The following is a 14,734-nucleotide window of genomic DNA, read 5'->3' as shown; positions in this document are numbered from 1 at the left end:
ATGGGAGTTGAATACTTCCTCCATTCAACTCCACTCTACCATCTTTCTTTTTCCATCCATTCAACTCCACTCTACCTATTTCCTAAAAAAGAATGCCAAATGACCATTTTGTCCTCATACCCCATTACTTATTTACAATATTTACCACTCATACCCCACTACTTCTACATCAAACTCCACCCTTTTCCACTCATACCCCACTTAATTATATTATACCTCATTATTTATTTACAATATTTTCCACCCAACCCCACCCTTCTTAATATTTGTGCAAAATACAAATAGGTAGAGTGGAGTTGAATGGAGGAAGTATATATATATATATATATATATATATAGTTGTACTTGATTCCGATTCCGACAAGGTGTATAATAATTAATAAGTGTGTGTACAATTACGAAAGCACAAAATTCCATTGAAGACGGTGATATCTGTCACAAGCTTGTGACGGATACCATTTCCTCTCACAAAATATCCATGAGATGTGAGCGGGAAGACACGTGGAGGAGTCTTCCATCTTGTCTCTCTCCTTTTTGTGAGAGTGTTTCACCAATGACGGGATTAGCGTCATCACAAGCAAGACGCTTTGTTACGAAAGTCTGATATAAACGAGTGGTGTGGGTTAACTTATTTATTTTTTAATAGTTATTATCCAGCACATATTTTGTCATTTTGCTTCAATCATCTTGATTTGCATCTCCTAAGCCATGGACTTGATTTACTTACTCCAATCATCAGCTTCAAGTTTGCGTTTGTTGTATTCATAGCTCTCCTATTTCAAGCATCGCAGGACCTTCTATTTAATCATCTCCATAATTATCATCCTTTATTAATTAATACATATTTGATCCGATGATATAAATCTCACGAGATTTATGCCTTTAGTGTTTAGAATAATATAATATTTATTTTTTGAATAGAGTTGACAAAGTAATTCAAGTAAAATTCATTAATTTATTCGGATTAAAATGTCGACTTCCCTATTTTATTTATTTTAATAGTAAAATTTTATCAATATGATCTCCAGGAAATTGAAAATAAGTTGAAAATAATACTCTAAATGCAGACATATCTAACAATTACATCTAAAAGTTACCGGTCCGTTTTTCTTAAAACCATTGATTTTGGTCTGAAATAAGACGGGTAACATGTCATCATCTTACAATAAAATGTTGTTATTTTTTGATAACATGTTACCATTATTGTTCACATAATTTTCAGGGTAAAAAATGACACCTCTAGTCATAACATTTTGTGAATTAATTGGTTACATTTTCTTAAAAAATGGCAACATTTTATCCGTCTGACAAATAAGACCAAAAGTGTCCGTCTGAAACAAGAATTTGTGAAAAGTTACCGTGCTGTAGCACAAGGTCTATACTAGTTAAACTAATAAGTTTATTAAAAGCACAAAGATGAGCAATTTGGCTTGAGATTTATGCCTCTCAAAATTATCCCTAACACAACTGGTAAAAAGTAGACATTATTCTCAGTTTATGAGCCTCTCAAAATAGAGAAAGTTATGCGGAATGTGGGTAGATGTAGTCGGTAGCCCACATTGGCAACGACAGTTGACAAGTACAATAGCATATTAATGGTAACGCCATATCAGCAGCAGAAAAAAAGAACCAATACAGTAAATTTTGAAATGATCGATTACAGATCCTCTATATTCCTCGTTCAAATCATAAACTAATAGAAATAAATAAGAGGGATAATGGTAAGAAATCGACAGGCGACCAGTTTATAATCTCGTAGCCATGAGACAATGCAATTTTCTGTCCTCCTTAGCCTGCACCACTGACACTACTTAAGTAAATAGAAATCAAAAATTCGTAATAATAAACCAAAAGATTCAGGTCCGTTATACAGCTTAATTAGGGAAATACTGTAATGGGATGTCCATAGATATAGCCTTGCTCCACAAAACAAGATTCCTTGCCGAAAGTTTGCATGAATCATGATAATAGGAGCCGTAAGACTTACCATCTAGCTACATGAGGCGTTATCTCCCAGCAACCCGAGTTAATAAAAAACATATTTGAGTTGAGTTTATTTTAATATCAGCAAAGAAACTGTAACGACAAATTTTGTATTGCGATAACTGAAATACAAAACAAGGAAACAAAATGAGTTTTTATTAATATCAGAAAAGTTTGTGTACAATCTCTAATAATCCTCTGATTCTAACTAAACAAACAGGGTACGCATGCACGATCCACGTAGGGGGTGCGCGTGCGTTTTACAGGGGGTGCGCGTGTAGAGGGTGTATGCACTCTACGCGCGACGTTGACTTGTATTCTTGAGAGGGCCGAACGACTTGAGTCTCTCTTGAATGTTTGAATATTCGAGTTTGAATGTTTGAATATTCGAGTTTGAATGTTTGAGTTTTCTTGCGCAGGCGGCACAAATTTGTTGTGCTTGTTAGACTGCTTACGTTGAATTTCACGAGATTTTCAGAGAGAATTCCAGAGCTTTTCTTTTCTTCGAGTTTTTCTATCTTTGAGTTTTTCTATATCTGAAATGAATGAAATTCGCTCTATTTATAGAAAAAGTTTGGGCTTTCTTGGGCTTAGGGTTGCGGGCCCATTTCTCGGCCCGTTTGCAATTTTAGCCCAATTTGATTTCTGTTTGGACCCGAATAAGTCAGAATGACCCAAATTTGATTTAAAAGGGACAAAAATAATTAAATTGAGTAATTTATTTATTATTAACTCAAATTAATTAATTTCTGTATTTTCGACATTTAAATAAAATTTTAATGCCTACAAATTGCCCCCTCGAGACTTTGTCATGCCCACTTTCGAAGTGTTTCAGCGTGGCAGGGTCTCGAACCCTTTTTTTTTTCTTTTTTTTTTTGGTCGTCCTGTCATTACCCGACTTGGCGGATGGTTGGCGATTCCTCTCGATATTTATATCACCCTGGTCATTTTGTAACCTTGACGGACGACAGTTGAGTCTATGTCACCTCGGCCATTTTGTAACCTTGACGGATAATATTTTTATGTCACCCTGGCCATTTTGTAACCTTGACGGATAACATTTTTATGTCATCCTGGCCATTTTGTAACCTTGTCGGATAACATTTTGATTTTTCGCCACCCGGATCATTTTACCAGACGGATGGCATTGTTTAGGAAATAAATATTTTCCACTTTGACAAATACATATACTCATGACTTCTTGGATAAGCAACTTTGATAAAACACAATTTGTTTTAACCGACTTGATCACTCTAGTAAATTCTCCAAGGCTTATATTACTGGTTCCTCTCAGAGGTGGAAACGGCTTGATTACTTGTAGGACAAGTACTTTAATTTTTTTAGAACTTTTTGGGTAATTAGTGTTAATTATCCACTTAATTTGACAATTAGCGTTTAATTTAACATAATTTGGTTACTAGTGTCCACGTCATCGCTGATTTTTTTTTTTCCAGTTTTTTGGCAAAGCCGCTATACTTCTTAGCGGCTTGCCTCTTTGTTACTGAAAAATTTCGTCCTCAAGTTACATTAGCTACTGGAGTGCAAAAAAATGGGTACAAATAGCAAAGCCGCTGAGGTTCTTAGCGGCTTTGCAAGGATTCATTAAAAAAAAATTGCAAGCCATACCTAAATATGAGGTAGATACTGGAGTTGTGAGGCACACAAAAAACAAGAGAAGCCGCTAAGAACCTGGGCGGCTTAGCAAAGTGCGTAAAAAAAAAACTGAAATCGGGCAAAGCCGCTGAGAAAGATGGCGTCTTTCCCTCTTATATAAAAAAAAAAAACCCGAGTAAACACAATCACTCTCTTATTTACACAAACCCAGAAAATCCCCAATTTTATTTTCGAAACCCTAAGTTGCGAAAACCCCAAATTGTCATCCAAATTCGTCCTAATTTCTTTTAATCATTTGCTATCCATCAACCTAGTTCATCCTATATTCATCTAAAGGTATTAATTCATCCCTAATGTACTAGTTTCGTGCATAGAGTAGCAATTAATCCCCAACTTTTGTTTACAAATTTCGATTTATTTTGATTAGTAATTTCGTTTTATCTAGTTTTTAATTAGTAATTTCGTTTTATTTAGTTTGTAATTGTTGAAATTAGTAGATTGATTGTTGTGCTTAGTATTTAGTTTGATTATTTACAATGGAGGTGAATAATTACCCTTTGACTTGTTGGTGGAATGGTGAAGTTGTGGTAAATGGTGAAGATATTAGCTATAAGGGTGGTTGTGAAACCTTTGTTCTTGTTAGTAGTAATATTAGTTTTAATGAGCTCAAGAATGAAATTTATGAGTCTTTAGAGGTTGATAGATCAAAATTTGAGCTAAATATCAAAATGAAATTTCCAAGTGTAAGAGGTTACAAAGTAGTATCCTTGAATAATGATCGTAGTTTGAAAGCTTTGTGGGCAATTGTGTGTCAATCAAAAGCCGGTTCCATGGATTTGTTTATCGAGTTAAAGCCTATTGAAGAAGATCCTAATTTGTCATTCACAAATATGCTTAGTCAAGTTGAGGATCCTAATTGGCATGTGTCTTTGTCAAGTAATCATGTTGACGAAGTGGCCATAGATGGTAATATTTTTGGAGATGAGATTGAAAATGGGATTGAAGAGGAGGATGCATTGCTTTTGTTGAGTGAGGATGATATGGTAGACCTTGTTTCTCAACCATGTACTAACACCCAATTTATCGAACTTGGAGTTTTAGATGTTGGGCATGAAAATAGTTGGTATAAGTCATGTGTGGCTCCATTTAAGAGTGGTGAGGAATTTAGTAAGGGGCAAGATTTTGCAAGCAAAGAGCTTTTGCGACAAGTTGTGACAACCTACAACGTGGCTAGAAACCAAGTTTATAAAATTGCCGAATCAAGACCTCACACCGTGACTTATAAATGTAATAGACAACCGTCACCTTGTAGTTGGTATTTGAGAGCCACTAAAAAAAACATCCATATGGATGTTTTAACAATTGTGTCATACGAAGGGCCACATGAAGCTTCTTGTGTGGTTCGGAAACCATCTCTTGATCATCCAAATTTAAGGGGTGAGTTTATTAGCAATGCTATTAAGCATCTTGTGAAAGAAGATTGGGGGGCTAAGGTGAGTTTGTTAAGGGCATCCATAACAAAGGAGTTCAACTTCAAGATCTCTTATTGGAAGACTTGGATGGCAAAACAAAGAGCTTTGGCGGATCTTTATGGAGATTGGGAGGAGTCTTATGCTTATCTTCCCCGTTACTTAGATGCTTTAAAAGAGGTTAATCCAGAACCGCCGTCCATTTTGTCAATAAGCCCACTAATGATCCCAATGTCCAACAATTTGATAAAGTTTTTTGGTCATTTGGTCCCTCGATCAAAGGCTTCCCACATTGTAGGCCAATAATTACCATAGATGGCACTCATCTTTATGGTAAATATAGTGGGACTATGTTGATTGCAATGGGAGTTGATGCAAATGAACAACTCTTTCCGTTAGCGTTTGCCATTGTTGAGAAGGAGAACTATGTGAATTGGAGTTGGTTTTTGGCTTGCATAAGACATTATGTGACAAATCGTAGAGGTCTTTGTGTCTTGTCCGATCGCCAGGGGGGTATTTTGAAGTCAATGAGTCAACCGGGAAGTGGTTGGGAAGAGCCATACGCTTTTCATAGGTATTGTATTAGACATCATGCATCAAATATCAACAAGATGTTCAAATATTCCGATTTAAAATCAACTTTCTCGAGACATAATGCAACATCAAATTAGAAAATTTGACTTAGGTATGGAGAAAATAGGTTTGATCAATGCGAATGCTAGAGCGTTGTTAGATAGCATCCCTCCAAGCAAGTGGTCTCTTGCTCACGATGGTGGGAAGAGATATGGTTTGAAAACAACAAATATGAGTGAATGTTTCAATGGTGTTTTGAAGGGGGTAAGATTTCTCCCAATTCAAGCCCTTGTAAAAGCCACTTTTACCCGAGTTAACAAGTATTTTGTTGAGAGAAGAAAATTGACAAGGGATAGGTTGTTAGGTGGGTTGAAATGGTCGGACAAAGTTACTAAGACACTAGATGAAATTGAAGAAATAGCCGCCCACCATGAAGTTAATGAACATGATTTTGAGACGGGCCTTTATCAAGTGTCTACATGTCAAGGTCGTAGGAGTGGAAATCGTGCCGGGAGAAGCCACACGGTGCGATTGAATGAAGGGACTTGTACTTGTAATAAGTGGCAAAACTTTCATTATCCTTGTTCACATGTAATGGCGGTATGTCGTGCTTTTTCGATCGACGTGGATCAATTTGTTGACCCTTTGTACTCTTCCGGGGAATACCATGGTAGTTATCGCACAATCTTTCAACCAATTCCGGATGAGGGTTATTCACTAGTAGAAAAAACCCCTATCGCGACACAGTTATCGTGGCGGTTCTTGCAAAACCGACGTAAAAGGCCCAAAAAATTGGAGGGAACGAAAATTTTATGGTGTAAGAGGCCTATTGTGGCGGTTAATTTAAAAACCGTCGTGATAAATGAAGGTATATATGGCGGTTTCAAATAAGAAACGCCACCATAAGTCTTTTGTGGCGGTTATATTAATAACCGACGTTAATAATGATGATAAATATAATAAGAAGTGAAATTTTTTTTTCATAAAAAACCGCCATCATATAGGTTTCTGGCGGTTGTAATTACAACCGACATTAAAATTAAGAACTGAAAAACCCTTTTGTATTCACATATAAATGTATCCCATCAGTTTTCATTGCTCTTCAATCATCATTGCCCACGACTACACGACTTTCTCAATTATCATTACTCACGCCGATCACCATCAATCCTAGTCAAGCCATCGTCGACCACCATCAACCCTACTCACGCCACCGTCGACCACCACTATGCAAGCCAAGTTGAACTCCGTTTACACGCGCTCCAGTTTCAACTCCGACAACCCACTTTTCGAACTCGGTACTACTAGTTGTTTCCTGCGACACCACAAAGCAACGACACAAAACCACCATCCCTCGTGTGCCTGCCTCTGCCTTCGACACCTTTGCTTTAGCCACAACAAAATAAAAGGTACTTTTATTGTTGACATATCAATTATAGCATACATCTTCATCAAAATTATACAGATTAGCGTGTTATTTGTATCATATCGATTGTTGTTGTATTATTGAAATTATTGGTTTTTTTACTGAAATTATAGTGATAAACTATTATGATTTGTTAAATTATGTGGGAAATTTGGATGAAAAATGAAAAGGAATTGGGAGTGAAGAATGAATATGATGGGAAAAGAGGTAAGAGATGATCTATTGAAAATCTTTACTGGGTTCCTCGTCAAATGCAGTGCACTGATTTAGACTTAATAATAGGCCGACATTATTTGGTTACATAATATCCGCTTCACTTTAATGATAGGTAGTATTGATTATCTCAGAAGAATGTGTTTATAGTTAAGACTATTGAAACTCTTACCGGTTTCCTCGTCATATGAAGTACACTAATTTGGGAATTTGTCCTCGTTGTTTGTCACTTATTAGTCTTTTAGGCTTGTTCATAGGTTGACATTATTTTCTTATGCGAAATAAAGTTCACTTTGTTTAAAGATCGAAATGAATATTGATTATCGGAGAAGCACCAATTATATATAATTTGACTCTGCTAACATGTGTTTTTGGATACAAATGTAGTCTAGGTTTATGAGAGTTAGCACCTAGGTCGTGCTACTGCTTTTGCCCTTTTTTTGGTTTTTGGCAAATTACATCAGAATCTCATCCAAATGTTCAATACTAACAATTAAAGATGAACATATACTTTAAGGCATTCTTAAGTCCAAATGTTCTTCACTTGTTCTTTCTCTGATCAAGTGATAACAACTTTCTATTAACGGGCTTGATTCAGCATCACTGTCAGCCTTAGTGTCAACTTGCAGAGCCCATAAATCTCTGATCCCTTGGAATTAACATTCTCAACCTATACCATTTCGAATCTACATATGTTATCTTTCACCTCCAACAAGAATCACCCGAAAATATGACCTAGAACCTGAGATATTTATGTTTGAGTAGTATCAGGTCAGGCCTGAACTCTTCAGCATCCTCCTCTGCAGCATCAGTAACTTTGAGGATTAGTATTTCTTAGCTTAGGTTGAAACAATATGCCCAACATACTTCAAATGAAAGCTAATTGAGTTAGCTTTCATTTCCAATTTGAATCACAAACAAAGGACTTCTAGATTGTGAGATATGACGGTTTTATTGCTGACACGTCAATTCTAAACAACAGAGCATTCCTCGTGTATAGTCTGTTACTTTGGGTATAACTCAAGATATAGAATCGATATGGGCCTGATTCCAACTCTGAATTATTGTCAACACTTCAAGCTTTCTATCGCTATAAATAACATGAAATTTAATCAAGTAGAGAAGAAGATATGAGACTTTGAAAACAGCCCTACTGCAAGTTGCTTGTCAGAATGCTACAAGGATAATTCTTAATTCCATGTTTACACATATGATTATAAATTGACAACGTTACCCTCTTAGTTATTCGGTGGCAAAGTTAATATAAACAGTTTTTTTAGCGGAGTATGTTTTAATATAATTTTGCTGTAAAGTAGCTTTATACAAGTATTTGTGACTCCAGTATTGACAGGGAGTAGTGAACAGCATCATGGTTCACCTCCTTAATGCTAAATATATCAATTATGGTTTTGTCGTTGTATGTTTGCATATAATAAATATGATGATGGTGTGTTAGGGTGAACAATTGTTATGAATTATGTACATTTTGCAGATGGAAAGATGGAAAGAGATGCTGCGGAAGGCGTTATGTGCTGTTGAAGTTGTTACTTTTGATTATCCATGTAAGTCTAGTTTCTATTTGTCAAAGGTTATTTGTTTACCTTGTCTACCTAGTATGTTTTCTGTTGTTTTGGTCATTTGTCTTGGTCATTGGTTTGGCTATTCATTCTTATTCTTAAATGCTTTATCTTGGACACTCACTAGGCTAATCTTTATGTATTCTGGGTAATTTGCTTACTTTGGGCTGTTTTTTCTATGTATTGTTTGAGCTACTTTATGTTGTACTTGTCTTCCTTTTTCAGGAACAGATGTGTCTTCAATTTCCATTCACTAGACGGTATGTCTTCTTATTATGGATAGCGATAATAGTCATGCATTCAAGGTAACTTTGTTACACCTGTTCTTATCTTGTTTTTGCTTTATATATATTTATATAGGTATCCTTTTTTTCATTGTTTGATTTTTAGTAACGCTATATGTTGATTTAATAATGCTTAGTTTGATTTTCTAACTATAGGTTTCGTTTATTTTATCATTGCAGATTTAAGAGGAAGAGTGTCAATTGACGAGATAAAGAATCTTAAAGAGGTGTAGGCTACCAAATGTATATGTAAATGTTGATTAGTCTATTAAATAAGATGTGTATGTGATTATTTATACACTTCGATGTAAAATTTTTGAACATGTTCATTATTGTTCTGCCGGGTGATATGAAAGTTTTTGGGCAGTTGGTTGCATTCTTGTGTATGTATTGTTTGTTCATTTCGATATTGGATTGTCAAATTTATGGGATGTTGCTACAGAAATGTAGGTAGCAATTCTTTTTTTTTTTTAAAAAAAAATACTTATCTATGGCGACGTTTCTAAGTTAGAAATGCTACGAGCTATAGCAACGGTTCTTAATTAAGTAAAACCGCCACTATAGATAATCAATGGTGGCGGTTCTTAAGTTAAAAACGGCCACTATAGATAATTAAAGTGATCATTGAAATAACTATGGTGGTGGTTTTCTTACAATAACCGCCACTATAGATGAGTTTTAGTGCCGGTTCTTGTCTAACAACCGTCGTATTATATAAGTCTATAATGGCGGTTTTGTATCACAACCGCCATTATAGGAGAGCTATAACGGCGGTTGTACAACCATCTACAACCGCCGTAAAGTTTATACGACGCCGCGATAAACGACGCACCCTAAATCTCTAAAAACCGCCACAAAAGGTCATTTATAACCGCCACCGTAGGGGGTTTTTCTACTAGTGATTGGAGACCATGGACGGATAAAACATTGATTCCAAATTATGCTAAGGTGAGAGGAAAGGGAAGACCAATATCAAAAAGAATTCGTAATGAAATGGATGAGAATTCCAAGTCCTCTTATAGTTGTAGTTTATGCAATGTAGAGGGTCATAACAAGCGGTCATGTCCAACAAGGGGGTAATTATTCTTTTTATAAACCATGTTATTAATATTTTGTCATTATTTTTTTTATAAACCATGTTATTTTTATTTTGTAGTTTGATGTAATTTTATTAATGATTTGTGAAGGTCAAATGGAGCCGGGCCCAGTGGATCCTAGCGTTCTCACCTTGCAGTCGAACCATAGAAGCACGGACATTTGGGAGGGAGAGGTAATATGTCGTCATTTTATTCACTATGTTATATTTATTTTTTTTAAATGATTTGTTAAGGTCAAATGGGTTTTTATACTTCTTTTTATTTATTTTGAAGGATGTCGGCACACTCAAATGTAGAAATCATTTATTTTCCAAAAATAAATTTACCGTTGTTACCCTACTGTCGAGAATTTTATTAGTGGAACACAATTTCATGGTATTCATAGGTTAGTTTATGTTGTCGCCCGTCCCGATATGATAACTGCATTAGTTGAGCGTTGGAGACAAGAAACCCACACTTTCCATTTACCGGTTGGAGAAGCCACCATCACTTTGCAAGATGTCGGTGTTTTGTTGGGTCTAAAAGTGGGCGGGTTGCCTATCACGGGCAAAAGTGATTATATTTGGTCCGAGTTATTGGATGAGCACCTAGGTAGGCGGCCACCTTTCGATGCATTAAAGGGTAACACATTGAAGTTATCTTGGTTAAGAACCCATTACCAAGACCTACCCGAAGATGCTAGTGAGGTGCGAGTACATAGATTTGTGAGGGCTTATTTGTTATACTTGATTGGTACGGTGCTCTTTCCGGATAAAAGTGGGAATAGAGTACAATTGTTATACTTCCCCCTTTTGATCAATTTGGATAGATTGAATGAATATAGTTGGGGGAGTGCGACACTTGCTTACTTGTATAGACATTTGTGTACGGCTTCTAGGAGAGGAAGCATTGAGATAGGTGGTTGTCTTCTCCTAATGCAACTTTGGTCTTGGGAGCATATATCTATTGGTCGTCCAACCATTATGTTACCTCAAATAGAGGGGGAAGAGAACCTTATTGGTTCACAAGTAGTCCCGGGTGTTGACCCTCTAGCATATATCTACAAGGGTTATCTTGACTACAATGATCCATACCTAGAATGGTATCGTAAAATCACTCGTCTAGTCATTAGCCCGCTTAGTGCCGAGACACAAAACAAGGATTTATATGAGAAGAGACACAATTTCTATCCAAATGCGGCGGACAATATGTTACTTGTAAGTAATTCTTTCTATAATTTTTTTTGTTTGCTATTTAATTATTTTTACCAACCTTTACATGTTTGCTATTTAATTATTTTTAACAACCTTTGTATAATTTGTTATTTGTTCAATTTTGTAGAGTCAAGGTCATGTATACAACTATGAACGTGCCACAACTATGCTTGGTGAGATGCCGGATGGTGTGCCACTATCACATGTAAACATGGTGAAAGAAATGCAGTCAATGTCACTCGAGTGCTTGCAACGGACGGGACACGGGCATCTAATCCTACCTACCGAGGCCGATCATCCAAGCCCTCCACACAATGAACCTCGAAGATATGACTTACGACACCGAGCGGTTCAACTTACCCCTATCCAAGAGGAGGCGACACCGAGCGGTTCAACTTCAAGACAAAAAGGAAAGAGGCCACGCTCGAGATTGGCCTAAGATTAGTTTGATTTCAAAGTAAAATTAGTTGGAATTGTTAACAATGTAAAACACTTTTAGCTACTTTGTTTGAACTTTAGATTTGGTACCTTATAAGTACTTTGTATGCACTATCTTTTATTTTACGTTTTCAATCAAATGAAACATGTTTTCGGAAATTCAATCATGTGTGTGTGTGATTGTTCATGCTGAGTTTGGAGCTTTATTTGCAGGTTTCTGTTATTGTATTTCGTCCCAAATCGTGGGTGGGAGGTAGCTGTAGTTGCAGCTTTTATTTTTTTCAAAAACTTAGGAAAGCCGCTAAGGTCCTCAGCGGCTTAGGGGGGTTTTTCTTTTTTTTTTGTGAAAATTACACAAAGCCGCTAAGAACCTCAGCGGCTTTGTCTGTTTTTTCGCATTTCTGGAGTCCAGTAGCTACTGGATTGCTTCAGCATTTTTTTTCCAATTTCCTCATGTAAAGCCGCTAAGAACCTCAGCGGCTTATGGTGTTTGCTTTTTTTTTTTAAAAGTTGACAAAGCCGCTAAGAACATTAGCGGCTTTGTTGAAAATCTGCGAAAAAAAATAAAGTGATGACGTGGACACTAGAAACGTAAATAATTTCAACTCAACGCTAATTATCTAATTAGTTTGCTTAATAACGCTAATAAACCAAAAAATTCATTTTTTTAATCATAAATTCCTCCTATATATACTTCTCACGTATGCATCTTCATATCACATTTGACACAAGCTTTACGTTCTTCAAATAAGAGGTACTCCTTAATGACTCCATTGTTCATTCTTTGGTCCTTTAAATCTTGCTTGTGGTTTATATTTATACTTGACCATGTTATCACCATCTTCCTTGTACGTTTTTTTTTTGAACTCATATGGTCACTTGTTTAGCTTTTATGAATTAAGCTTGATACTGACTCAGGTTGTTCAGTTTCCTTCCTTTGTGTTTATTCCATTTAAAAAATCTGTCTTTCTCCTTTCCTTTTGCAGCCATTGCTCTGTTAATTATTCACGGATAGATGAATACTTGAATTTGTGCTTGATAGGTGTAAGGTCGAATCGAGAGTGGCGAACTGTTTCGACTTTCTTTGGAGCCGTCTTGTTCCTCGAAAGCAGGACGACACTGACGATTGAGCGAGTAAAGTAATTACTAGTTTCTTTATTGTGCATAGCAGCTGCCCATATCATCGACGTCGAAGAACAGAGGTACTTTCGTTGTACTTTACATAGGAAGAGAGTGTCTTAATATTCTTTCTTGATTGGGTTTGATTGCTAGGAAGATATTTAGCTACTACTTAGTTCCAGTAGACGGACTGATATTCTTAAAAATTGCGAGTCTTCTCTCTTTGATTCTCAACGAGATGTTTTTTGAACTGGTTTGTCGGGGGTATATTGGTTTGAAGTTAAAAGGCCCAAGCCCCACTTTTGATGAAGACCTACTGCATATCATTGCTTGTGTAGTATACAATTACGAATTTTTTTTTATTTCTTCGAGGGATGCATACTTGGTCAGTCTTTTAGTCGAACTTTTACACTGAACTTGATCTAAACCTGCCATAGTATCCATTCTTTGTTTTATGCACCTGCCTTCTTTTGATAATATCGCGAATAATTACGGTGATAAGCGCGCCTGTCTTCGCTTAAATGAGAAGAGACCGTCTGCGTACTAATCTTAGACCTGCCATTTAAACTTCATTTTCTGCCACTCTTATACTTCCAAATGATGAGATGGATTATGCCATTATGGTAGTGAACTGAGACACAAACTTGAGTGTGTTCTCCTCCTCTCTGTTTTTTTGTTTTTTTTTTTAACAATCTTGGGTAAGTTTTGGGTTTACATGTTCATCCTCTCAATCAATTTGTATAGGACTTGTTTGCTTGTTTGTGCATCTTGTCATGGTATTTCTTTAATTTAGTCTTACGTTTTCTAGTTTCCACCACCTTGCAGTAACCTTTTTTTTTTTTTTTTTTTTTTTTTTTTTTTTTTTTTTTTGTAATTCTTTGAAGGACTTCAAAGCAGCAAGTAGGTTTGATCACATTAAAATGACGTATACATTTTAAACATGAAATACCACGTACACCCTCCTTCATTGTCAATATTTGTTGCCATGTTGGTTGCTCATGTTTAAGGTAAGATTTTATTTACACCTTGTTCATTATACTGATCACTGATTGTTGTTCTTACAGCTTCAAACGGTAAAACGATATCGCCATTTGATTAACACATTAGAGGTTTATCGCTACTCTTGTAAGAATAGTCCCTCTTGTCATCACATTCTAGCCATATAAATGCTTTGTGAATATGTATATTTTGCCTTCTTTGCTTCTTAGGGTGCTTATTATTCACTCTTGACGGACATTTTTTTTTTGAAACAGGTATACACCTCGACATGGCGCACTTTGTTGAACGTCTCAAGGGTGATCGAAAATACTTGTGTATTAACAATGGTGACCATGGTGAAGAGTCCGAGACCAGCCTTCCTGTTTACAAATCATTATTGCGTGCTCAGCGTGAACTGGTTAATACTATTACCCCGGCGGATTTTCAAGAAAACATGTCAATTCCTGCTAGGCCGAGCGCTTATGGGACTCGTGGTCATACTCTTATCAGTACTTTACCTACACAACCTATGCAAGATGAAATATTTCCACTTTTGGGGCGTAGAATTATTTCCGGAGATACCAGATGGGGTTGTTGCGTTATTCAAATTCCCGGAGAATCAAGTTCCATCGGAGGATATTGGGAATGGATCGAAGATGTTCTTGCTAGATACGGAGCCGTCCTAAAAAATTGTTCAATTTATGATGCGGTGTATGCTTCATTATATTCTTATGTCCGAGAACCTTGTATTTTGCGTGCATTCCTAGAAG

The 14,734-nt window shown here is 36.3% G+C and overlaps 1 protein-coding gene across 1 annotated transcript; it reads left to right on the top strand.

Annotated features, from left to right (window-relative positions):
* Nucleotides 1-4,943: 4,943 nt before the first annotated feature.
* On the top strand, nucleotides 4,944-9,372 carry LOC141589793 (uncharacterized). Its single transcript, XM_074410417.1, has 5 exons — nucleotides 4,944-5,317; nucleotides 5,410-5,640; nucleotides 5,738-6,164; nucleotides 8,771-8,840; nucleotides 9,320-9,372. Exons 1-5 carry the CDS (start codon nucleotides 4,944-4,946, stop codon nucleotides 9,370-9,372), a joined length of 1,155 nt encoding a protein of 384 aa, XP_074266518.1.
* The last annotated feature ends 5,362 nt before the right edge of the window (nucleotides 9,373-14,734 follow it).

The sequence above is a fragment of the Silene latifolia genome, chromosome 7 (assembly GCF_048544455.1).
Source record: "Silene latifolia isolate original U9 population chromosome 7, ASM4854445v1, whole genome shotgun sequence".
Taxonomy (NCBI): Eukaryota; Viridiplantae; Streptophyta; class Magnoliopsida; order Caryophyllales; family Caryophyllaceae; genus Silene; species Silene latifolia.
Note: the sequence above shows the minus strand (reverse complement) of the source record. Positions and strands in the feature narration are given on the sequence as shown.

Coding starts and splice junctions, on each gene's coding strand:
- LOC141589793 (XM_074410417.1), top strand. CDS start 4,944: ATGGATGTTTTAACAATTGTGTCATACGAAGGGCCACATGAAGCTTCT. Junction 5,318..5,409: donor ATGTCCAACAATTTGATAAA/GTTTTTTGGTCA, acceptor TGGTAAATATAG/TGGGACTATGTTGATTGCAA. Junction 6,165..8,770: donor GTGCCGGGAGAAGCCACACG/GTGCGATTGAAT, acceptor TACATTTTGCAG/ATGGAAAGATGGAAAGAGAT.